The sequence below is a fragment of the Caretta caretta genome, chromosome 2, assembly GCF_965140235.1.
Source record: "Caretta caretta isolate rCarCar2 chromosome 2, rCarCar1.hap1, whole genome shotgun sequence".
NCBI lineage: Eukaryota > Metazoa > Chordata > Testudines > Cheloniidae > Caretta > Caretta caretta.
The window spans coordinates 257,192,965-257,220,201 of NC_134207.1; the positions used below are offsets into that span (position 1 = coordinate 257,192,965).

At 43.6% G+C, this 27,237-nt stretch overlaps 1 protein-coding gene and 1 long non-coding RNA gene across 2 annotated transcripts in view; one reads left to right on the forward strand and one right to left on the reverse strand.

Annotated features, from left to right (window-relative positions):
• Window positions 1-27,237, reverse strand: part of LOC142071229 (uncharacterized) — an 81,711-nt gene that overhangs the window by 48,121 nt on the left and 6,353 nt on the right. The window lies entirely within an intron of this gene.
• Window positions 16,124-27,220, forward strand: LOC125631205 (sodium channel protein type 5 subunit alpha-like). Its single transcript, XM_075124808.1, is given in 6 exon segments — window positions 16,124-16,366; window positions 18,676-18,794; window positions 21,360-21,476; window positions 23,496-23,624; window positions 26,092-26,183; window positions 26,780-27,220. Coding segments are annotated over 6 exon segments (744 nt in total). The 3' UTR covers window positions 26,824-27,220.

The window sequence follows — 27,237 nt, forward strand, 5'->3', positions numbered from 1 at the left end:
TAGATCAAATCATTTAATATTTTCTTGAGGTCCCTCCTCTCTGAAACATTACCTGCTATTTAGCTGCCAGGTGAGCCCAAGTCACTGTGCCAAGTTTTTATCCCTGGAGGCAGCCGTCTCTTCCATTTAAACAATAAAAGTAATTTGACTACAAGCAAGCTCTAGAGAAAGTTTCCAAGATGGGATACTCCCAAAACACAATTCTGGGAAGTAATTTTTGAGGATGTATCCATTATCATATTACTCCTTCTAGCTACTTTTTCCCAAGATACAATTATTTTGGCTAGGTCCCAAAACATGTGAACCAGCATGGCTCTGGGCGACCCACATCTCCAGCAGCAATCTGTATTGGCAAGGCCCATGCACTGTAACATCCGTAGGGACCTGTGTGAATGAAAAATAATTTTCTGATGGATCAGCTTTAATCATGGATCAATAATAGAGTTTTTAATGTTTTAAAGGGCACTTTCCCATTGGCTTAAGTTCAAGAATATACACAAATCTTTGCTCCAGGCAATATAAATTACACAGTCTTTTGGGCTAGGAAGCTGTGATGGGCTATAGCTGGTGTGAGGGACCTGAGGAGCTATCTCCATGTCACCAACAATTGTGGAGTCTCTGTTGCTACCACCAGAACTAAATAGTCAAGAATCAGGGCCTGCAGCAGAGCCAGTCTCTGGACAACCTAACGACTACAGCTGGCCTGTAGCAGGCTGTCTGATTTTCTAAGCCACCTGATTGGTAGAAAAGTCAGCAGATTGTCTCTTAAGCCCAGCAACAGCAGCAGTTCAGTAGCTGCTCAAAGCATTCACTTGTGTCTACTTGTTCCCAGACTCATCTAAGGCCTACTCCTACCCTACTCCTGCATTGTATCCAGCCCAGTTCCTGAGCTGGTCCCAGCCTTGCCCCTGCCTTGCCTCACTCCAGGTAACCCACTTGTGACCCTTGCTCCAATTCCTGACTTCTGTCTTCAGCCCTGGTGCCTGGCTTCTGACTTTGGCTCTGACCCAGGTCTCCAATTCCTGACTATCAACTCCTGCTCTAAACACTAGGCATAATTCCTGCTCTAACGACCGAACATGACTTCCCATGTGACTGACAGTCCTAGCAGCCCTGACAAACAATAAGGGAACTATAGCTGATACAGTGAGAATGAATTCTACAAAGGCCAATATCTCTCTGATAGAGATAGTGGGAAACCTACAGACCTTACAGGCTCAGGTTGCTGCCCTGCAGGTGAAGAATGCGGTCCTGCAAGCTCAAGCCATACCATCTTCACCTCCAACCCCTGCTCCTCATAAGCCCAAGTTCTCCCTGCCTGACAAATTCAAGGGCGAGTAGGACAAATTTCATGGGTTCCTAAATAAGTGTCAGCTCCTTTTTCTCCTACACCTACAATCGTATCCCACTGGCCAATCAGCCTGCTTACCAGTGAGGCCATAGCTTGAGTTTCTCTGCTCCTGGAAAACTCACGCCCACCTCAAAGACTTTGAGGACTTTATTAGAGCTAAGGCGGTGCTCTTCAATGACCCAAGTCGTAAGTTTACAGATGAAGCTGCCCTTCAGGTGTTGCAGCAGGGATGCTGGCCAGTTGCTGTATATGCAGCAAAGTTCTGACGCTTGGCAACACACCGAGTGGAATGAGGCTGCCCAGCATTATCATTTCCTGCTCACCCTTAATGACAATATTAAAGATGAACTGTCCAGCCTGGAGGCCTTAGTCAACCTATGCCTCAAGATCGATGACCGCTCAACTGAATGCTAACAAGAAAAGAAAGAAAGAAAAAAAAAAGGTCCTTCTGGCTCCCTCCCACCCCCTGTCATGAGTCCTTCCCATTCAAGTCAATCAGGTCCAGTCCTGTCTCTCTGATGTAGAGAAGAACTGACTTTGGGCATCGGGCCTATGCCTATACTGCGGGGAACCAGAATGTTTTGCATCAAGCCAAGGTTTGAGCTGCACCCAGGTCGGGAAAAGCCAAGCCCCAGCCCCAACAGGGGCATCTGAGCTGAATAGGCACTCTTCTCTTCACCCCGGCAGGCCACTCCAATGCTTGCATGCTGGTATACTTATAATGGGCGATCAATGTTGAACGTATCTCCAACTCTTTCTCTGGCACCCTGCTATGCTCAATATCAACCTAACAGCACTGGTGGACTAGCTTACCTCAGGGAATTTCATGGATCTGGAGTTTGCCTGAGTACACAATATCCCCACCCAACACAAGAACTCCCTTCAGTTAGTGGAGTCCATAGACAGGTTGCTTCTTTTGCCGGGACTGACCACCCACCAGATGCCCCCCTTAGAGTAACTACCCTTTGAAACCACCAAGAAGTCCTCCAGTTTGAGCTAATTCATGCACTGCATTCACCAGTTGTCCTCGGTATCCCCTGGCTCATCACCAGCAGATGCATGGGTTGTGGACAATCAGGCATTGTATGCTTTGACACTCCATCCTGCCGACAGTTATGTTTCTTGAGAGATGACCCAGGACCAGCAACACTTTGAGGCTTATTTGGTTATCCAAAGAATTCAGAGACATGAAGAGAGGATCCAAAGACAACCCTGGCCACCCACACGACCTCCTCAATGGCTCCAAGGATTCCTGTTGACTATCAACACTATACCAACATGTTGGACAAAAAGAGAGCCACACACCCTACTGCCCCATTGCAGTTAAAATGCTCTCATTGACCTCCACCAGGGAGAATAGGTTACCTTTGGGTGCGTTTATTCCCTTTCTGAACCCTAAGTACAGGCTGTGTACACATCTTTAGCAGGGGTTCCAATCTTCATGGTGAAAAAAATTAACTTCCTCCAGCCTCGTGTGCACTACCAAGCTCTGAACAAGATTGCAATCTGAAACTGTGTACCACTCACCACTTACTAATAAGCTGTTTGAAAGACTCCACTCTGCCAAGGTCTTCATGAAGTCAGACCCCCACAGAGCTTATAACCTGGTGAAGATCCGGAAAGGAGACATACAGAAGACTATCTTCTGTACCGGGTATGGCTTTTTGAGTATTTGGTCATGCTGTTGGGTTGTGCATTTCATAAACAACAACTTTAGGGACATGTTGGACCAATTTCTTGTCATTTACCTGGACAACATCCTCATTTTCTCCAGAAGTCAGGACCTCCACAATAATCACATGTACACTATCCTGGAGAGACTCTGCAAGAACCACCTCTACACAAAAGGTTGAAAAATGAAAGTTCAATAAGGACACTGGAATTCTTGAGGTATATTGTCTTACCCACATAAGGTGATGCAATAGCCAACTGGGCCATGCCCAAAGACATATGCAGGTGCAGTGATTCCTGGGGTTCCGCTTCCCATACTTTCGATATTTAATGGCACTTTGTTTAAACATGGCAGCAAAACAAAAAAAGTTGACACCAAAAACTGTTCATTTAAAGAGGAGAAACAAGAAACCATTAATGGGGAGAGAGTGGATGGATAAGGGGATAATTTGGGTGCTTAATTTGTGAAGATACTGCAGCTGTTAAAAGTGGGAATGTCAAATGTCACTATAAACAAAGCAAAAAGAAAAGGAGTACTTGTGGCACCTTGGAGACTAACCAATTTATTTGAGCATAAGCTTTCGTGAGCTTATGCTCAAATAAATTGGTTAGTCTCTAAGGTGCCACAAGTACTCCTTTTCTTTTTGCGAATACAGACTAACACGGCTGTTACTCTGAAACCTATAAACAAAGCAGAGATTTTGACCACAAATATCCATTTAGCTCCCATTTAAGATTTGACAAGATTGCTTAATTAAAGGATCCATATTTTTAGAGCACACATTATTTCGAAGTACACTTGTGCTCAGAAAAAGGCAACTGAAATTTTATTGAGGTGTGGGTAACGGCAAAACACAGGAAACCTTTCACTGATGCAGGCACCATTAAGCTGTGTATGGTTACTATAGCTGAAACCCTTTTTGTTGTTGACTCCTTGTCCTTCAGACAACTGCCAGTCTCAAACACAACAGCTACTAGGTGTGCAGAGATGATGGTACAAGATGTTTTCAAGCAGTTGTGTGAGAAACTGAAAATAGGATAATTTTCCATGGTGGTATATGAATCCTGTGATATCAGAAACACAGCTCAGCTAATGCTGAATGTCTTTTTCTTTTTTTTTTTTTTTGATAGAGAGAAATTTGTGGAGGATTTTCTGTTCCTTATACTGTATCACAATCACAGGACAGGTGAGGGTTTGTTTAATTTTGTTCCAACTGTTTTTAATGTGACTCATTAAAGGTTTTAATGTGACTCACTGTGTCAATTACAACAGATGGCACTTCTGCCATGATCAGTACTCACTGAGGGCTTGTGAAACGTCTGCAAGATCCTGTCATAAATATAAAGGGAAGGGTAAACACCTTTAAATCCCCCCTGGCCAGAGGAAAAACCCTTTCACCTGTAAAGGGTAAAGAAGCTAAGACAACCTCGCTGGCACCTGACCAAAATGACCAATGAGGAGACAAGATACTTTCAAAGTGGGAGAGGGGGGAAACAAAGGGTTCTCTTTGCCTGTGTGTTGTTTTTGCCAGGACCAGAGCAGGAATGCAGGTCAGAACTCCTGTAAAAAGTCAGTAAGCAATCTAGTTAGATATGCGTTAGATTCTGTTTTGTTTAAATGGCTGATAAAATAAGATGTGCTGAATGGAATGTATATTCCGGTTTTTGTGTCTTTTTGTAACTTAAGGTTTTGCCTAGAGGGATTCTCTATGTTTTGAATCTGATTACCCTGTAAGGTATTTACCATCCTGACTTTACAGAGGTGATTCATTTACTTTTTCTTCAATTAAAATTCTTCTTTTAAGAACCTGATGCTTTTTCATTGTTCTTAAGATCCAAAGGTTTGGGTCTGTGTTCACCTATGCAAATTGGTGAGGATTTTTATCAAGCCTTCCCCAGGAAAGGGGGTGTAGGGCTTGGGGGGAAAGACGTTTCCAAGTGGGCTCTTTCCCTGTTATTTTCTTTAGATGCTTGGTGGTGGCAGCAATAAAGTCCAGGGACAAAAGGTAAAACACTTTGTACCTTGGGGAAGTTTTAACCTAAGCTGGTAAAAATAAGCTTAGGGTTTTTTTCATGCAGGTCCCCATATCTGTACCCTAGAGTTCAGAGTGGAGAAGGAACCTTGACATGGTGGCAGAGCGGTGGGATTCACTTGAAATCATTTTGAGATTTTTTTGAACCAGAAGCACAGATTTTAAAAGGAAATATTTTTTTTCCTTTAGGCTGCTGGAAAGCAGGTTTTAAGCTGAAAGCAGTTAGAGGGTTTTTTTTCTCTCTGCTTGGGGGCCAGAGCAGAGACAAAAGGGAATCGTCTTTTGTGAGCTGGAGTTTTCTCTACCTAAAGGCAGGGTAGTTAACTTCCTGCAGAGAAATTCACAAGTCTTCACAGACCTAAAGAGGTGGGTTATTTTTTTAGCTAAGAGCAAAGAGAGGTTTTTTTCTCTCTATTTGCCTGGAGACAGAGGTGTTAGTTTCTTTTTTTTTTTTTTTATGGATTTTTCTGTAGGCTGACAATCACTATCAGAGAACATCGGTATCCGGTTACAGCACAACCTTTTTTTTTTTTTTTTTGATAAGCCAAGTTTTTTGTTTGTTTGGTTTGTTTTATTTCTAACTCTTGGGTGTAAAGTTAGTTAAAAACAGAGAGGCAAAGATGACAGAGCCCAAGGCAGAAACAGCCAAAGAGGCTGCCCACAGGAGAGCTATGGAGGCAGCGAAAGAGGCAGAAAAAAACTAAGAGGCTGACCACAAGAGAGCTATAGAGGCAGAAAAACACCAAGAGGCTGCTCACAGGAGAGCTATGGAGGCAAGGGAAAAAGAAATGGAGGCAAGGGAAAAAGAGACGAGGCATAAACTGGAGTTGGAGAAGGTAAGGGCTGAGCGGAATCTACTGGATAACCCTAACCATCCTTCCCCAACAATCCACAAATGGGAGCGACTATGTCCACAGTATGATGAATCCAGTGATATTGCTGAATATTTTCTCACCTTTGAGAGACTGTGCACTCTCCATAAAATTCCTGGAGCTCACAAGATGAACACATTGGTCGCAAAATTGACTGGAAGAGCTCTGGACAAATTCAATAAGATGCCTATTGATGAGGCTTCTGACTATAATAGGTTCAAGGATTTGGTTTTAAAGCAATTTCAGATTACTTCTGAAACGTACAGAGTAAAATTTCAAACCCTTAAGAGAGGGCCTGGACTAAGTAATGTGGCTTATCTAAACCAGATGAAGGATCTGTTAGATAAATGGGTCCAAGGAAGGGGTGTCACTAGCTTTGACAGAATGTGTGATTTGATAGCTGAGGAGCAACTCCTGAATATCTCCAAGGAGGAAATAAAATAGTGTTTATGGGATAAGGAAATGGACTCAGCAGAAAGTCTTGCTTCTTATGCTGATCGATTCAAGCAGTCCCAGACCGCCAGAGAGGCAGGGCAAGCCAGAAAAAAAAACGGGTGAAGGGAGGAGAGAGGAACAACCCTGGTCGCAGTTGGAGCGGATACCAGAAGGGACACCCTCAGACCACACCCTACTACCAGGGGCAGCCCAAGGCCCCAACTACACACCAAGGAATACTCCAAACACCTTATCATCCTGCACACCGTTCTCCAGCAACCCACCTCGCCCCAGAGACCCGTCAGCTGGATGATGTTTTAAATATAACGAGCTGGGGCATGTGAAGGCCAACTGCCCCAAGAACCCCAACAGATTACAGTTCATTGCACTGGAATCACACCAGAGGTCTGCAGGCCCAGATACCTCCCAGATACACTCAGAGCGGAGGGAAACTGTGAGTGTGGGTGGGAAGAAGGTCATCGTGTGGAGGGACACCAGAGCACAAGTGTCAGCTATCCATGCTTCCTTAGTGGACATCAATTTAATCAACCCAGAGATCCAAGTGACAATTCAACCCTTCAAGTCCAACTCTTTCAATTTGCCTACAGCCAAGTTGCCTGTCCAATACAAGGGCTGGTCAGGAACGTGGATTTTTGCAGTCTATGATGATTACTTGGCCAATCATGTAAAGCTAGCCAAGAGGGTGGGAATGGTCACCCGCAGCCAGGCTAAGCAAGCCGTCATGCCTAGCTCTGTTCCGGAAACTACTACCAGGACCCGATCAGAGGTGATGGACCCGGAACCAAGGCCAATGTCTGCAACACCAGTAGTGGATGCAGTCCCAGAGACCCAGACAGAGCCAGTCCCACAACAGGAACTGGTGGAACAACCAGCACCAGACCCATTGCCAGCACTGAATCCAGTACTTGCAACCCCAACACCAGAGGGCCTCACCGAACCTGAACCGACAGCAGCCGATAACCCTACACAAGAGACTCAGCCGGAGCCTGAAAATGTAGTGCACCAGCGAAGAGCGGTTCACACTCAATGGAAACAGCCCCATCCCCTACATTGCTTCCAGAGGGACCAAGTATAGGTCTACAATCCAATGAGGAACTGATGTCTCCAGCATCAAGGGAACAGTTCCAGACTGAACAGGAAGCAGATGAATGCCTCCAGAGAGCTTGGAGAGCGCCACGGAGCAACCCACCGCCTCTCAGCTCTTCTAATCGATCCAGGTTTGTTGTAGAAAGAGGACTTTTATACAAGGAAACTCTTTCTGGTGGACACCAGGAAAACTGGCATCCTCAGAGACAGTTGGCAGTTCCAACTAAGTACTGAGTCAAGCTCTTGAGCTTAGCCCACAATCATCCTAGTGGCCATGCTGGGGTGAACAGGACCAAAGACAGTTTGGGGAGGTCATTCCACTGGGAGGGAATGAGCAAGGATGTTTCTACCTATGTCCGGTCTTGTGAGGTACGCCAAAGAGTGGGAAAACCCCAAGACCAGGTCGAAGACCCTCTCCAGCCACTCCCCATCATTGAGGTTCCATTTCAGCGAGTAGCTGTGGATATTCTGGGTCCTTTTTCCGAAAAAGACAGTCAGAGGAAAGCAGTACATACTGACTTTCATGGATTTTGCCACCCGATGGCTGGAAGCAGTAGCTCTAAGCAACACCAGGGCTAAAAGTGTGTGCCAGGCACTAGCAGACATTTTTGCCAGGGTAGGTTGGCCCTCCGACATCCTCACAGATGCAGGAACTAATTTCCTGGCAGGAATTATGGAAAGCCTTTGGGAAGTTATGGGGTGACTCACTTGGTTGCCACCCCTTACCATCATCAAACAAATGGCCTGGTGGAGAAATTTAATGGAACTTTGGGGGCCGTGATACATAAATTCGTAAACGAGCACTCCAATGATTGGGACCTAGTATTGCAGCAGTAGCTCTTTGCCTACAGAGCTGTACCACATCCCAGTTTACAGTTTTCACCATTTGAACTTGTATATGGTCACGGGGTTAAGGGGCCATTACAGTTGGTGAAGAACAATGTGAGGGGTTTACACCTTCTCCAGGAACTAACGTTCTGGACTTTGTAACCAACCTACAAAACACCCTCCGAACCACTTTAGCCTTTGTGAAAGAAAACCTAAAGGATGCTCAAAAAGAGCAAAAAGCCTGATATGATAAACATGCCAGAGAGCATTCCTTCAAAGTAGGGGACCAGGTCATGGTCTTAAAGGCGCTCCAGGCCCATAAATGGAAGCATCATGGGAAGGGCCATTCACAGTCCAGGAGCACCTGGGAGCTGTTAATTATCTCATAGCATTCCCCACCTCCAAGTGAAAGCCTAAGCTGTACCATATTAATTCTCTAAACCCCTTTTATTCCAGAGAATTAAAAGTTTGTCAGTTTACAATCCAGAGAAGAGATGATGCTGAGTGGCCTGAAGGTGTCTACTACGAAGGGAAAAGTGCTGGTGGCATGGAAGAGGTGAACCTCTCCATGACCCTTGGGCGTATGCAGCGACAGCAGATCCAGGAGCTGTGCACTAGCTACCCCAGGACTGACTGAACGGGCATACCACTCCATTGACACAGGTAATGCTCGCCCAATTAGGGTCCAACCTTACCAGTGTCTCCTCAAGCTAAAACTGCTATAGACCGGGAGTTCCAGGATATGTTACAGATGGGGGTAATCCGCCCCTCTGGCAGTGCATGGGCATCTCCAGTGGTTCTAGTTCCCAAACCAGATGGGGAGATACGTTTTTGCATGGACTACTGTAACCTAATGCTGTAACTTGCCCCTATCCAATGCCGCGCACAGATGAACTATTAGAGAAACTGGGACGGGCCCAGTTCATCTCTACCTTGGACTTAACCAAGGGGTACTGGCAGGTACCGCTAGATGAATTCGCCAAGGAAAGGTCAGCCTTCACCACCCATGTTGGGCTGTATGAATTTAATGTACTCTGTTTCGGGCTGCGAAATGCACCCGCCACCTTCCAAAGACTTGTAGATGGTCTCCTAGCGGGATTACGAGAATATGCAGTCGCCTACCTTGACGATGTGGCCATATTTTCAGATTCCTGGGCAGAACACCTGGAACATCTACAAAAAGTCTTTGAGTGCATAAGGGAGGCAGGACTAACTGTTAAGGCTAAAAAATGTCAAATAGGCCTAAACAGAGTGACTTACCTTGGACACCAGGTGGGTCAAGGAACTATCAACCCCCTACAGGCCAAAGTGGATGCTATCCAAAAGTGGCCTGTCCCAAAGTGAAAGAAACAGGTTCAATCCTTCTTAGGCTTGGCCGGTTATTACAGATGATTTGTACCGCAATACAGCCAAATCGCCTCCCCACTGACAGACCTAACCAAAAAGAAACAGCCAAATGCCGTTCAGTGGACCGAAGAGTGTCAGAAGGCCTTTAACCAGCTTAAAGCGACACTCATGTCTGACCCTGTACTAAGGGCCCCAGACTTTGACAAACCGTTCCTAGTAACCACAGATGCGTCCGAGCGTGGTGTGGGAGCAGTTTTAATGCAGGAAGGACCAGATCAAGAATTCCACCCTGCAGTGTTTCTCAGCAAGAAGCTGTCTGAGAGGGAAAGCAACTCGTCAGTCAGTGAAAAACAATGTTACGCCATTGTCTACGCTCTGGAAAAGCTACACCCCTATGTTCGGGGACGGTGTTTCCACCTGCAAACCGACCATGCTGCGCTACAGTGGCTTCATACCACCACGGGAAATAACAAAAAATTTATTCGGTGGAGTTTAGCTCTCCAAGATTTTTATTTCGACATCCAACACATCCCAGGAGCTTCTAACAAAGTGGCTGATGCAGTCTCCCATGAAAGTTTCCCAGAATCAACTGGTTAAATCGTCCTTGAGATGTGGAAAATATTGTTAGTCTTTATATACTTGGTAGTATATTTAGAGGTGCATGTGTCTTATTAACTCTGTTTTTTCCTAGAGCTCCAGGAAGAAATCCCAGCCTTGACACCCCCCACCAAGGCGGGAGGTAAAACTCTGCAGATATTTTCGAGCTCTGGTGCTGCCCTGACCAGGGACAGAGACTTTTGAGTTGTTGGACTTTGGGTGTCTTTGGGTTGCTGGACTCAAGAACCAAAGGGAAAGGACATGCCCCAAATTGCTTGGGGTCGCTTTTTTTTGCTCATGGGTTGTGTTATGAATCCTGTTGGTGGTGGTTCCCCAACATAATGCCACATTGTTTCTCTGTGATATGAAAAGGCTTTTGCTACACTCAGACTGTGCTTGCGAGAGGGGAAGTATTGCCTCTTAGAGGCGCCCTGCGGGAGTGGTATATATTTGTCCCAGGTCACTGGGTGGGGGCTCAAGCCGGTTTTGCATTGTGTATTGGAATGGAACCCCTAGATACTGAACCCGGCCCTTGTTGCTGCCAACTCTGACGGGCAGAAGGGTTACAAATATATCAAACAGCAAATAGGTATTCAATCTCCACCTCTTAAGAACATAAGAAAGGCCATAGTGGTTCAGATCAATGGTCCATCTAGCCAAATATCCTATCTTCCAACAATGGCCAATGAACAAAACAGGCAATCATCGAGTGATCCATCTCCTGTCATCCATTCCCAGATTCTGGCAAACAGGTTAGGGACACTCAGATTCAAGATCAGATTGCAGTATTCAAGGAGTGGACGTACCATCGATTTATATAGATACATTATGATATTTTCTGTCTTATTATCTGTCCCTTTACTAATGGTTCCTAATATTCTGTTAGCTTTTTTGACTGCTGCTGCACATTCAATGGATATTTTCAGAGAACTATCTATAATGGCACCAAGATCTATTTCTTGAGAGATAATTTAGACCCTATAATTTTGTATGAATAGTTGGGATTATGTTTTCCAATGTGCATTACTCTGCATTTATCAACATTGAATTTCACCTGCCATTTTGTTGCTGGGTCACCGTTTTGGGAGATCCCTTTGTAACTCTTTGTAGTCTGCTTTGAATTTAACTATCTTGAGTAATTTTGTATCACCTGAAAATTTTGCCACCTCACTGTTTACCCCCTTTTCCAGATCATTTATGAATATATTGCACAGCACTAATCCCAGTACAGACCATTAGGGGACACCACTATTTACCTCTCTCCATTATGACAACTGACCATTTATTCCTACCCTTTGTTTCCTATCTTTTAATCAGTTACTGATCCATGAGAGAACCTTCCATGATTTCCCTTTACAGAAGCCATGCTGAATCTTCCCCAGTAAATCATGTTCATCTATATCCACTGCATAGTTGGGTGTTCATACCCTGCCTGGGAGCCTAAAAGACATATATACGGGAGCCTCGTGAGATATAGTAATAGTACCAATGCCACAATCAGTGACAGAATTTGTCAAGTCCTTGTGCTATTAAGAAATAATCCAATCTTGAATTTGTTGAATGAGCTTCAGGGAAAAAAAAACTGGTCTCTGGCTGTAGGATTTCCCCATCTCCACACATTTCAGAAGCCTAAATCAGCCTGTAGCGAGGGGGCGTGGCCTCTCTCAGAAACTGACAAGTGGGAACGCAACATGCCCCTTGCTGGGCCGAGTCAGGAAAGTCACGTCTGCCTCGCTGGAAGGACAGGACGGGAAGGGGAAGTACAAAAGTCGGGCCCTGTAGTTCAGTTGGGCTAGCATCACCACAGGAGGCAGACGCATTCCGCCTGCTGCAGGAGCCCACAGAGGAGCTTCCAGGGCTGCCTCCTGTGAACTGGCTCGAGTTCCCAGGAGTGCTGGCCAACCAAGGTGCTGAGGTGCTGCTGGGGTTCACCGCCTGAGGACTGGCCAGATCTCCCCTGGCTCCCGCCTGACCGAGACGCCAAGGAGCTCCTGGGGCTGCTTCCTGCAGACTGGCCAGAGCTCCCCGAGATGACGGATGCAGGTACACCTGAGGGGGAATGGGAAGCAGCCCAGGGAACCGTCTGGTTGGGAAGTGGCCTGAGACCAGGTCAGCGTGTTGCGGGCGGATCCCCACTGACCCAGCGGCAGACCACTCTGCCTCTGTAAGGGCCCTGGGCTGGGACGTGGAGGAGTTGATGGGCCCTTGTCCCCCACTTCCATCCCACCCCTGGGGTGGCAGTACTCCCCCTCCTTAGGCTAAGAGGCCTGCGTTTGTCTGTCACACACCAGAGCCAGGACAACAGACTGGGGTGGCGTTCATACCTGACTGAGCCCCTAGTTTGTTTGCTGGGTGCCGGACCCCGGCCGGTGCCCGATGCAGCTTGCTGGGTGCCGGACCCTTGACTGAGCCTGGGGTTCACAGACTGCTGAGTCGCTCTGCCCTGATTACAGGTCAGAGCCTACTAACTATTGGCTGGTGTACTGTTCTGCCTGGCCGGAGGTCGGAACATTAGGTGTAGCTAATTCCTCCTTTCGAGCTCACCTTTGCAGGCACATGACAGCGAGTGGGCATGGCCTCCCTCAGAGACTGACAAGGAGGGATGGCCATGCAGCTTACACAGCCTTGTCTGTATGAAGTGTTAGTGTTTCTATGCAGAGATGGAGATGATTTATGAAGAACTGGGTCTAGTTTTGCTAAAATCTCCAACTATAATAATAGGATTATGGCCACGTTATTTATATTTGAGCTTCAGAGCTCAAGCAACCTACATCTACCTCGGCCACAGAGCTGTATAACAATATTGCCAGCAGTGAACTATTACTACTGCACATTGGAGTAAGATGTGTTTTACTGTTTTCTGATTGACAGCTCTCTAATTATTCCCATATTGCTGTGAGGCAGAATGCTATAGCATGGAGTAGTACAAATGCTCTTCCCACTTCACTTCTGAAAATGGAAATTAGGCTCTGCAATCACTTAGGCACTTTTGAAAATGTTACCCTCTGTGGATAGAAGATTGCATTACTTTTATCTTGCTTGTTGACTCTGCTTAATTAGGTTATGCGAGCAAAAACCCATAACAATATGTGCATTGTGTGCTATTGGTTCCTGCCTCAGAGGCACAGTGAGTTAAGAGCTTTCAATTTTAGCTTTTATAAGAACAATACCTCAAAATGCCTTTAGTTTTACATAACCAGTATTGACAAAGGGGGTGTACGTATAATATTTTGTGTTACATATGTTTTAAATAGTTTTACTATGCTTTCTGGTTTATCTTTATCTCTTGTAGTGTTTGTTTTCTTTTTCTTTTTGTTTTTTAAGTGCCTGGAAAGCCAAAATTGATGTTGCAAACACAGCTGGACATAGGTAGAAAAGCTGAATATACCCTCTTTTCCCTCAGCAGTCCCTACTCTGTGCTGACAGCTTAGGTTGCCCTTACATTTTTGCTTTGTATAACCGTTTTACAGGAGACGGAGATAGAACACTGGTATCAACTGGTTCCATGGCAACTGGAGTTTGGCAGTTGGGCTCATAGAATGCCAGACCTTTGCTGTCCATCCATCTGGGGGAAATGGAATCAGATTGGAGGGAGGGGACAGCAAGAGGGAACTGCCAGGCAATAGAGCTTCAAGAAAGGAACCTGTTATCTCCTTTACAAGAAAGCAGATTTGCTACTCTTTTTGGTAGACTTAATGGAGAAAAAGAAACAAGAAAAGAATGTAGAATTAACAAATATGCAGGTTAGGAATGTGGGCTGAATTCACCATTGGCATAAGTGGACCTAAGTTCCTATTAACTTCAGTAGGAGTTGGATCTGCTTAAACCAGGACTGAACTTTGTCCAATAAATATAGGAAAACAGGATACACAGAAAGAAAAGGAGTACTTGTGGCACCTTAGAGACTACACCTTAGAGACTAACCAATTTATTTGAGCATAAGCTTTCGTGAGCTACAGCTGTAGCTCACGAAAGCTTATGCTCAAATAATGGTTAGTCTCTAAGGTGCCACAAGTCCTCCTTTTCTTTTTGCGAATATAGACTAACACGACTGCTACTCTGAAACCTGTCAGGATACACAGAGTGGGTCTTGTGCATTTTCACCTCTCAAACACAGGTACCGTCAAGAGGCTATATGGGAAAAGGAAACAATGGCTTTAAAGAAACAAACAAACAATAGAATAATTTACAAAGTGGTTTGTTGTAAATAAAAGAAAGCCATGTGGTTTTTGGAGACATTCTGTACAGTGTAGACCAAGGCTAAAACCGAGGGTTATCTGGCAGTAGCAGTTCTTCACACCATTGTCCAGCAGCTTTATGATCCTGTATCAGAACATTAATATCACCCTACAGGTTGTAATCAACTCCAGGATAAGTACTTGTGAAAAATTTCCATATAGCATTTGTCACAAAGTTCAGTGTGAGGTAGTGGGACCCAGCAAGCTGTGACTCAGTTCTCCATACCATAAACGTGGGACTGCTTGGCTGTCCCTTCGTTGGAGAGTCTGACTTTTGGTGGTGGTGGGTAATAACTAGAAAATGGCATGAAAAAATGCAATCATTGTTTGACAACACTGAAAATGTTATTGTAATTGTAATAGAGTGTGCTCTTTAGTTTGTAACATCATATTCCTATCTGGTCATTGCTGCTGGAAAATAAACCTATTAGCTTTCTAGTATTTGCAATGATTAAAATGGATTTTCTTACATAGGAACTTTGACTTTTGTAAAAAAAGATAAGTTATTTAATCTGGGAGGGGGCATTTGGGGTTTTTTTTGGTTATTTTTGGATAATTGGTCTTGCTCTAGTTACCACACAGTGATATCGGAGATGCTGCATTGTTTCAAATGCTTTCTTAACTGTTGGTAGATGTTGTTATTATTGGTAACCTCCATAGCTATAGCACTTGGAAGAAAATTATTCATTTCCTGTGTACTGTTATGCTGCATCTCTTCAGGGCATCTTGCAAAGCCTAAATATTCATCCAGGGTTTCTTTGTGGGTCTGAGCAGAGTGGAGAGGGTGTCTATTTTTGTGGAGTTGTGGGTGTTCTTGAACAGTGTGTTTTCCTCAGTTGTTTTGTAATGTGTACTTTAGCTATTGATGTGGCATGTGCTTAGCAAGTTAAGTACACTGCACAAAATGTATAGGTCTACTAATGAGTAAGTGTGAACAGTAAATAATGCTGTTCAATTTGGTTACTTTGTTTCCATGTTAAGATAACTGGATAATTCTAGGTGTAATGTATTTTACATTTTAGAAGTATCCAGGTACTTTTAAGTTAGATGTATAAGACTTCCTTTCTTTTCCCTTTCTGTTACTTCTCAAGGTTGTAAGAGTTACAAGTACCATGGAGGCTATGCCTTTAATCCTAGCAGGGAGCTCTTTGCAGCACGTATCAGTAAAGATTCTAGAGAACGTAACTGACAGATTTAAAGAAAAATAATGTTTAGTCCTCCTTGGCTGGATGGACTGTGGCTGAGATGCAAGGCCTGTAGGGTATGTTGAGAGTTTAAAGGAAGAAAAATATATTAAGAGGAGCTCATAGATGTGGTTGATCATTCCTAGATCTCTGGAAAATTAGTCTGATCACCCACAACTCCATTTCATCTATAATATATACATAAATCCTACCAGTTACATGTAATCTAAAAATAAAACCCTGTAGCTTATCAATTAGGAATATAGTGCAATTTCCCCCCAATTTTTCTCTAAGGCTGACTGCTACAAAACGGGGAACACTTATAAAACAATTGGAAAGCTAAATGAGATGGTTTGTCTTTGATAGCTTACTTTTTTGGTAGTCACTTATCTTGATACTTCTTTTTAGTTATTTCCACTACTAGGAGTAAAATCTACTACAGGAGGAAAAGGATGAAAAGATGGCTGACTTTTCACTACTGTGTTCTAACCACTTCCGCCAGTTCACGCGTGAATCTCTGGCTGCTATTGAGAAGCGGATTGCTGCCGACAAGAATTTCGAAGACCACCAACCTAAAGAGAAACCTCGTCCCCAACTTGACCTGCAGGTTTTCCAAAAGCTGCCTACTCTCTATGGCAATCCTCCTCAGGAGCTTGTTGGGAAACCACTGGAGGATCTTGACCCTTATTACAATGATCACAAGGTTAGAGACAGCTTATGCCGAGGGATCTGATTTCATCCCTCCTTGATCATTTGTCAGTAGGGAGCTTTTTCTGGTTTAGGAGTCAGAGAGATAAATTTGGCAGTGCTTTCTTTGAATGATTATATTAAGACAGTTGTATTCAATCAAGTTATAATAAAAAAAGACATCATACTTTGATCACTACGTGATCATGTAATAAAACCTTAGTTTTAAACTCTACTAATCATAGAGAGTGAAATTCATCAGCATGAGGCATGTGCACCATTTACAACAGGGGTGGGCAAACTTTTTTGCCCGAGGGCTATATCGGGATATGGAAATTGTATGGCGGGCCATGAATGCTCACAAAATTGGGGGCATGGGTGCATGAGGGGATGAGGGTTCCGGCTGGGGATGCGGGCTCTGGGATGGAGCCAGAAACAAGGATTTGAGGGTGCGGGAGGGGGCTCCGGGCTGGGGTGGAGTGTTGGGGTGCGGGGGAGCATGAGGGCTCTGGCTGGGGGTGGGGGCAGGGGGATGAGGGGTTTGGGGTGCAGGAGGGTGTTCCAGGCTGGAACCGAGGGGTTCAGAGAGTGGGAGGGGCGATCAGGGCTGGGGCAGGGGTTTGGCGTACAGGGGTGTGCGTAAGGGCTCCAGCTAGGGGTGTGAGTTCTGGGGTGGGGCCGGGGATCAGAGATTTGGGGTGCAGGAGGGTGCTCTGGGCTGGGACCAAGGGGTTCAGAGGGTGGGAGGGGGATCAGGGCTGTGTCAGGGGATTGGGGGTGGGGGGGACTCAGGGGTGCAGGCTCCGGGCGACACTTACTTCAAGCAGCTCCTGGAAGCATGTCCCCCCTCCGGCTTCTATGCGGAGGCACAGCCAGGTGGCTCTGCACACTGCCCTGTCCGCAGGTGCCATTCCTGGCCAATGGGAGCTGTGGAGGGCGGTGCTTGTCGATGGGGCAGTGCGCAGAGCTGCCTGGCTGCGCCTCTGCATACTATATAGGAGCCAGAGGGTAGTCAGGCAGGCTGCTTCCTGGGAGCGATGTGGAGCAGGGCAAACTCCCGACCCCACTCCCTGGCTGGAACTGAGGGCTGGATTAAAAGGTCTGATGGGCCGGATGTGGCCACCCCTGATTTACATCCTGCTTAAGCCCTCCAAATAGCGTTTAAGTGGGATTTAGGAGGTATATGTTACCCCTCTACACAAGGATGAATGTCACCCACACTGAATATAACATAGGACAGAGAATATAAAAATCTACTGCTGCATGATGAGTGAAAACGGAGTTATTGGATTTTATCTAAAGTATCTTCAAGCTTATTAGACCTACATGTGGGCTGAATCAAAGCCACTCCATTACATGCAGCTTCTCTCTCTATAGGCTGTTAATAATCAGAACCACTTAATACAGTCTGTTTTCCTATGTTACACATTTTAATAAGGAAATACTGCCCCTAAGTATACATTTTTTTTCAAAACCACCAGTTCTTCCAAGTACAAAATGATTTCTAGAATATATTTTAGCTTTTAAAACATGAACCCAGCTCTCTCAGACCCCAGGCGATTGGCTAGGGTGCATTTCCTAACCGCCAGACTATTGGCTATACTAGGATGGCTTGCTCTAATTCTCTTTGTTTAAATAATTAAATATCATTGGTACTGAGACTTGTGTCCATGTCTCATGCATTCCAGATGGGTGCCATGACCACTGGGCAATAAAGTCAGTCTACCTTTAGCCCAGATACTATTTAATTATTTCTACAAAGTGGAACAGCTCCATCAGGAGTGAGTGAGCAAGGGAGACAGGCTGACTGTAGATGCATTGTTAGGACATTCTACTCAAAGCTAGAGAGAAGGAGGGGGAAATTCCACCCTGGACCTGAGACACTTTCCTAATTAAAGTTTTGTTGAAACAACTCTTTGCATGGGAAAAGTTTCAGGTTTGACAAATCCACATTTTTCAATGAAAAATTGTTTTGTTGAAAAATTCCTGACCAGCTCTAGTCAATATTAGTGAATGCTGAGTCAGTACTTCAGCAAATAAAGGCCCTGATCCTTTAAAAAGGGACATGAATAGTGTTCTCCAGAGTACACAGTATTGTTTACTGAAACTTTAAAAATGTGTGGTTCAAATATATAATGAATCAAAAAAGGTAACAAACAAGAATTACAAGGAATCTTTCAATATAGACAAACAAAAAGCAAGTCAACCATCAATCTTTCCCCCAAATTAATTGCAATTCTGCCAGCAATACAACCCTTCAATGTCCACAGTTCACTTTCTGGAGAAGTTTCATTAATTAAGATTATCTCTGTTTTTTTCTTAAAGACATTTATGGTACTGAACAAAAGGAAAACAATCTTCCGATTTACTGCCACACGTGCCTTGTGTATACTTAGCCCTTTTCAGCCGATCAGAAGAGCAGTGATTAAAATTTTGGTACATTCATATCCTTTCAGGTGGTTTCATTTATTCTAGTTTTTTTATAATGGGTATGAGATAATATGGGTGTAATACTGAGTGTGTCATATTTAGAACATATCCTGGATCTAGCCTGTTTCTAAAAGCAATAGTGCACCTGTTTCAGATAATTGTGAATTATTTTAGAAACGACTGTTACTAGTATACGAAACAGGAAGTGTACAGGGATTGACCTACAGGGAGGAAGGATGGAAACCAAGTAATAGAGGGCCTAATTCTGATCTCACTTATACCCGTGATTAATGCCATTAAAGTCAATGGGCTTGGTTCACTGTGGTGTTTCACCAGTTTTACATGGCAAAGTTATGCTGAAGTAAAACTGGAGTATCATAGTGGTGAATCAGACCCAAGGGCTTGATCCAGCCACTGTGGAGATCTAAGTACTACCAGTCATGCAGAGCCCTGCAAGGGTGTCCTGCATATCTTGCAGAGCTGCATGTGATCTTAAGCTCACTCTTGCTGCAGTAAACAGGCCTCAGTGAAGAGGTGGTGCACATGGCTCAGCAACAGTGCAGAGAGGGTGATTCTGTTGAGGATCACCTCTCTAGCATGCTGAGTTGGGGGTCACATAGGCTGGCCAGCCTAGTTCAGACATCCCCTTCTCCAGCAGGTCTGCCTGTGTTCAGGTCCATGGTGCAGCTGATGGGTCTCTTGAGGTCCCTGTCTGTGAGGTTGGCTCCTACAAGTGCAACAAGTAGGAGTAGCAGAATATTGGAGGTATGGGAGGGAGGGAATCTTTTATACACCCCCACTGCTTCCTGGATATGGGTCAGCAGTGTGCCCTTGTTGCCAAGAAGGCCAACAGCATATTGGGCTGTATTAGTAGGAGCATTGCCAGCAGATCAAGGGAAGTGATTATTTCCCCTCTATTCAGCACTGGTGAGGCCACACCAGGAGTATTGTGTCCAGTTTTGGTCACCCCACTACAGAAGGGAGGTGGACAAATGGGAAAGAGTCCAGCAGAGGGCATCGAAAATGATTAGGGGGCTGGGGCACATGACTTACAAGGAGAGGCTGAAGGAACTGGGGTTATTTAATCTGCAGAAGAGAAGAGTAAGGGGGGATTTGATAGCAGCCTTCAACTACTTGAAGGGGGGTTCCAAAGAGGATGGAGCTAGGCTGTTCTCAGTGGTGGCAGATGACAGAACAAGAAGCAGTGGTCTCAAGTTACAGTGGGGGAGGTCTAGGTTGGATATTAGGAAACACTATTTCACTAGGAGGGTGGTGAAGCACTGGAACGGGTTATTTAGGGAGGTGGTGGAATCTCCATTCTTAGAGGTTTTTAAGGCTCAGCTTGACATAGTCCTGGCTGGGATGATTTAGTTGGTGTTGGTCCTGCTTTGAGCAGGAGGTTGGACTAGATGACCTCCTAAGGTCTCTTCCAACCCTAATATTTTATGATTCTGTGCAGTGCATATGTGCATGGTGCATAGCACCATGCCCCATCTGCCCCCTGCACACTCCTCCATATTGGGTGTACGTGGATCACATCTGCTATGTGGTAACTCTATGTGCCTAACTCTCTCAGTTCCAAGTGGGGATCCACACCAACAGGGTCACTGAGTAGTGCTCAGCGTTGTTGCAGATCCCAGGTGTGCGGTAGTGCAAACCCTTTGCACCATCATCATGGTCAAGCCCATAGTTACTCCAGTGTTAAAATCAGTGTCAGTGTTATCAGAAGCAGTCCTCTGCATTTTGTTCCTGGCTTTTTCTTTGTTACCTCGGACAAGTCACTTAATCTTCGTTTCTTCATCTGTAAAAAGGGCATAATACAATACCTACCTCAGAGTTTCATGAGGAATTCATTGTTATTTCCATTACTTGTACAGCAGTATTGCCCAAGGGCCCCAGCTAGATGTAGTAGAAACACAAAGTCACAGTTTCTGCCCTCAAGAGTTTATAATATAATTTTAAGACAAGACTCCACGAATGAGTGTAACAAATTGTAAAAAGGAAGAAAAAGGGTAGAAGAAGAGTAGTGCCAAGCAGTGACATTTCCCACATATCTTCTTGAACAAACTATTCTTGGGTGAGAAACAATGATTTTGTGGCTCAAGCGTTGAAGTGGGACATTGACATCTGGGTTCAATTCCCACCTATCAACTATCTTTGTCACCCTGGACAAGTCACTTAGGCACAGAGATGAAAAGCTGTTTAGGCTCCTAATTTCTACTGAAGCCTTAATAGCATTGTGGATCTGGGCCTTTGTCTTCCTATATGTAAGAGGAGGATAAAAACAGATCTCTTGTCCCACTCTTCGTTGTTCTTATTTATTTAGACTGAGTTCTTTTGGGGTAGGGACTGTCTCTTATTAAGTTTTACATATAATGCCTATTGCAATGGAGTCCCAATTTAGTTGCTTGGGTTCATTGTGGTCTGACGTCAATATGAATAACATACAAATAGAATTGTTAATTATGTCCAAAATTTTGAAACCAGATGTTAAATCTACAATGGCTTAAACATTTTTTGTATTAGTGGAGTGTTTTGATTACACTGTAATGTTCTTTACCTTAACTCCTGTTACTTACATTGTTCACTATTTTTATTATGTGCACTATTTTAATCAATTGTGTCTTCATGGCTATATTTGAGACTCCTAGGAAGTCTAAGTCATCCGCACCTCCTCCATGGAACAAGTATGTCGAGTAAGTATTTCTGTAGGAATTTATTTTTCCTAATTCTCTAGTTCTAATTAATTATTTATAGGGCCATATTCTGCTTTCATTTGCTGTATTATAAATCCAGAGTAAGTCTTTGGAGTCGCTTTGGATTTTCAGTGGGGTGAATGAAAGCAGAATCAGCCATTTAGTGCCAAAAAAGTGCTAAGTTCTTTTCATTATCTTTTGTCCACATTTAATTGTTCTAAATCCTAAAGTCCTCCCTTAATTTTTACACATTTTTTTACTGAGGCAAGTCTCCAATCAATGTCATTGTTGACTAAGAGAAAGGATAAGGTCTTGAAATCCTTACTGAATTCATTTCTGTAATGTTGATTTGTACACAATTTGCTTTAATAAAATGGTCTGTCAGATGCTTCTTGCCTGTGGAACTTTGTTAATAAGGGGCCTTTTCTTCAGCATTGGCCAGATCTCGCAATTTTATCACAAATATCAAAATATTTAATGTTTTTTCTTAAAGCTTCAACTCCTGATGTCATGTGAAAACCTGAGAATCTCAAACTTCATTTAAAAAAAAAAAGTGTAAACTTCTATCCCTCCCAGTGTCAAAGTTTGAAAACATGAACCCTAACAACCCCAACATCCACAGCAAAAAAACCACAAAAAACCTATTACTTTAAACATTTGTTTTAAGACACTCACATGACTTGTTGGGACCTGACTCATGATTTTCAAACACGCTGTGTTGGCAATACTGAGTACTCCAATGAGCTCTGCGCAGGAATGCATGTTTTCAGGGGCCTGGGATAAAATCTGAAACTGAGCCCCCCCATCCTTCCAAACAAATTCCACTGAGGTGAGGCTGTAGGAAACGGAGGGTTGGAGCGTGAGCCTGCCCTGCACTCACCCTGCAGCAGTGTCTCCGCTCCCTCTGGGCATTGCAACCTGGCATGCAGAGTCAGAATGCCACTCACTCAAGTTTGCAGCACCAGTCAGTTTGGGTACTCTCTCAAACAGAGGGCCTGTGTCAAACTACCCCCTTTGCCCCTCTTTGGGCAGCCCTGGCTCTATGGGGTTGGATCCGTGTGCCTGCATGAATCTCATTAACGTCAGTGCATCTCCCTGTGGGTGCAGGGTTCTGCCCTTGTGCAGCATGATGCAGATCTCTTGATCTAAATTAATAACTTCAGTCTACCTGGTCATCCACTTTGCTAACTATAATATCTGAATAAAACTGTATGATTGTAATATATATCCCCATTTGAAAACCAATGTACATCAAGAAGTTTCTCTGCAAGGGGGGCGGTCAGAATTTAGACAAAGTAATAGATGCTATGGTAATTCAAACACCTTTCCCACCCCCACCCTCAGTAAAAAGGGCTACATTGCAGTCAAATAATTTCTGAACATATTTCCTGAATACCAAATGCCTTTAAAATTCTCTGAGGAGATCTCGAACTTGCTGAAATGATAAGTGCATTCAGAAAAGCCAGCAGAGCTTTTACTGCTAGTTTCCATTTTAAAGAAAATGCTGCCTTTAAAATTAAAGTCCTGTAAAGCTGTATTTCTGTGACCTTTTTTTCAACATTCTTTAAAGAAAGTGCTACCAGATACACAAGTGAACAACATACAATGCACTGAGCAGCCACTTTGACATTTTGAACCAGTAAAGAGATGGATTATTGTCAAAAAATTTAAAAGTGGACAGTGATTTGGGGTGGCTCAATTTAGGGATGCCCAACCTGAGTCACTTTAAAATTTTAGCAAACAAAAAATTGTCACATGTAAGCAAGTATACTGCAGACACAGATGTTGAATGCCACATGCAGACTGCTGGCAGCTAATATTTTAAGTTGCCTGTAGGAGTTAAGTCCTGATCCAATACTCACTGAAATCAATGGGAGCCTTTCCATTAACTTCATTTGGGGGCACTAGGTCAGGTTCTTGGGCAAAGAGACAGCTCAAAGTGAGTAAACTGCATGTGCCACATACCCTCCTCCATTAATTGCTAATGTTCTCACATTTCTTGGGCACTTTACTCCCCAGGTACACTTTCACGGCCATTTACACTTTTGAAGTATTGATAAAAATATTGGCAAGAGGATTGTGTCTGAATTAATTCACCTTCCTTTGAGATCCGTGGAACTTATTGGATTTCAGTGTCATTGTTATGGCGTAAGTAAACATATATATTTTAAAGAGCTATCATGAAGGGTAAAAATTATTTTTGCTTGTGTTTATTTTCTCTAGAACTTTTCACTAAGATTTTGTATTGTCCCCTTAAGACACAACAACATTGTAAGGAGTGATAACTGTATCTAGTGCTCTTGTATTCTCTTTGTTGTATCATATACTGGATATCAACAGCATGCCAGTCCCAAAAAAGAGGCTAAGGGGATTGTACAGAGGATAAAGATAGCAACATGTATGATACATTCAATGCCATCAAGTAGCCATCAGCAGCCCCTTTTTTATGAAAGAGGAAAAGGGTCTGACCTGACAGGAAGTGAGATGTAATATCTATACTGTCATGAAGTATCTGTGTGCCACATATATGCAGACATCATGGTAGTCAGTGGATTAAATCTGGGATCGGCATCACCAAAAAGAGTGTGAGCTTGAACTTTCTATAATTAGAAAGCAATAAAACCAAATTAATTAAGCCACTGTATTACAGGCTCCTCCTTTTACACAAGCTTGTCAAGAAGGTCTGCAATCCACAGAAGTTCAAGACCTATGGGATGTCAAATTTGGGATGTCAAATTTTTGTCACTTTCGTTTAAAGTATAAGTAACAAGGGGGAGGCGGAACTTATTACTCCATGGTTTGATTATTCCCAACTTGCCTGAGTGATGAGAGTTCCAAAGAAACTGGGCCTTTCAGTCCCTTATATCTTTGTTTCCTTTTATCACAATAAGGCAATGAACAGACAATACTATCATCCATAGTGTTTCCAATTATTTCACTGTAGATAGTATGAAGTGTACTCCATACCAACAGTGGCAAGAGCTACTCCCTGCAGAGTTCCTCTGAGCTCTCTGCACAGACAGCTTCTCATTCACTGTGCTCCCAGTGACAACACACTGACTGCAGCCCAGTCAACAGAGATGAGAGGAGGAACTTTCTACCACACACAGAGACAGCCACAGGACTTTTTTAGTTCCATTAAATCCATTGGTCCCTTTTACTAATTCCCAGGACACTACTGACAACCATTCTAAGGGAAGGGTCACCAGCCAAGGCCGTGGATCATGCCACAGTTTCCCCTTTTGGCTATGTAACTCAGTCCTGAGTCAGACTTCACCTTCAGTAATCCGTTGTTCAAGGAAGGACTTTATTCATTAATCACCATTAAATTAAAATAAAGAATTCTAGGCTTCAGTTTTCCTCCTCCTCAGGGGATGATCCTTCTCACCGTCTCTCATCAGTAATTTGTCATCAGCCTCTTTTGCATTCCAGACTCTGCTGCTCCACCCCACATCCACTCTGGAGTTCAGTCTCTTCTTCTGCTATTTCTCGATGGAGAGCTAATGTCTTAGATACTTCCTCTTCAGGATGTCTCTGTCAGCACGCTCTTTAGCTTCCTGCTTCCTTCCCAGGCTCAAACTGTAAACCTCTCTGGTCCAGAGGTGGATACCAACTCTCCTCCTGGACCTTGCTGATTGACTAGCTCCCCACTGTCTCCCTTCTCCAGTGATTCTGACTGTTCTCTTCAGGCTCTTACTGTCTAAGCTGCCATTCAGGGCTTGTCCCTACAGCAGCCTATTGCATGTTCTGTCGGTTCCTCCAGCCTGTAACAGTCACAGAGCTTCGCTAGAGAGAGCTTCCTCTTTATACTGTTCTAGCAGTCTCTGCCAGTGAAGAAGTGACTCATTCTAAAGTCTCCAACTCTACCTCCCACTTGGTTGAAAGAACAACAGGTATGTGGGCGAGTAGGTGAACACGCTCGTGTGTGTGTGTGTGTGTGTGTCAGAGAGAGAGGTGATAAACAGAGGTAGCAACAGGTAAGGCTGAGAAAAAAGAGCTAAAGGCAGTAACTGAGAGGTACTAGAGACTGTGTGTGTGCATGTGTGTGTGTGTGAGAGAGAGAGAGAGAAGTGGAGGTGTCAGATTGTTTTGTGGCTTGGACTGTTTGATCTGTACTCTGGGAATAGAGGAGACTATTACAGGGTGGAATTGATTCATTTTCTTATAGTGAGGAGAACTGATGGATTTTTTTTCCAGGGAGGAACCGTGATGTAGGAGGAATTGATAGATTTATTGTAGCCTAGGGAGGAGGCAAACTTTGAAGTATTACTTGGGAATTTGATCAAAAGTAATTATTTTCTCCTTCCTCTGGCCAAAATATTTTTAATAAATATTTGTAATAATTAATGTGTTGCTGTTTTTGGCTAAATTTAGAAGCTCATGGTATTGTGGGATGTTGGAAGCATTCATAATCAAGCACTAATTTATAAGTATGTGAAGTAATCAAGAAATGGATCCTTGATACATAATACTCAGGATGAGCCCTTGACATTGGGTTTGTTAATGCTCAAGATATTATATGCTCAGAAGGGTTAGAAATTAAGAAAAGTTGTATAAAATATTTCCACTGTTCATTCAATTTAATAGCATATTTTGTCATGTCTTGATTTTATAGATATGCAGGGGAGTTTAGTGATCTAGGCAATGTTTCGGTACTTCGTACATTCAGGGTTCTGAGAGCTTTAAAAACTATTTCAATACTCCCAGGTAAGAAGCCCAGATTTTTGAATATTTTCTGTCAACTACAAGTGATTCTCTCCTCCAACCATTTCATTGGTTTTGTAGGTCTTTTGTCTTTTTTTTATCTGAGTGACTTTGTGTTACAGAAACAACTGAATTTGTGGATGTGGTGGTGTCTCAGGATTGTTGGCCCAGTCAGAATAATTTAAGCACTGGAAACAATCTGCCATTTTAGTTATTTTGATTGTTCATGTCTTTAAGCATTTTGCTTGATTTTTATAATATCTGTTATACAGAAGGCTGTTCTAATTGTTCTTGTTGATCATTGTTTTGACTGTGCAATGTCCTTAATGACTCAGCAGACTTCTGCTTTATAATTAATATGTATTATTATTAGGTCAAATCCTATTCAGTTTTTACTCATTCCTTAATCAGGCAAATCAATTAGGTGTTTGCTGGTAATCAGGAGCTTCTAACAAAGTGGCTGATGCACTCTCCCATGAAAGTTTCCCAGAATCAACTGGTTAAAATCGTCCTTGAGATGTGGAAAATATTGTTAGTCTTTATATACTTGGTAGTATATTTAGAGGTGCATGTGTCTTATTAACTCTGTTTTCTCCTAGAGCTCCAGGAAGAAATCACAGCCAGTGTTTCACCCTATTTGTGATTTGGGGGGCGTGTCATAAATATAAAGGGAAGGGTAAACACCTTTAAATCCCTCCTGGCCAGAGGAAAAACCCTTTCACCTGTAAAGGGTTAAGAAGCTAAGACAACCTCGCTGGCACCTGACCAAAATGACCAATGAGGAGACAAGATACTTTCAAAGTGGGAGAGGGGGGAAACAAAGGGTTCTCTTTGCCTGTGTGTTGTTTTTGCCAGGACCAGAGCAGGAATGCAGGTCAGAACTCCTGTAAAAAGTCAGTAAGCAATCTAGTTAGATATGAGTTAGATTCTGTTTTGTTTAAATGGCTGATAAAATAAGTTGTGCTGAATGGAATGTATATTCCTGTTTTTGCGTCTTTTTGTAACTTAAGGTTTTGCCTAGAGGGATTCTCTATGTTTTGAATCTGATTACCCTGTA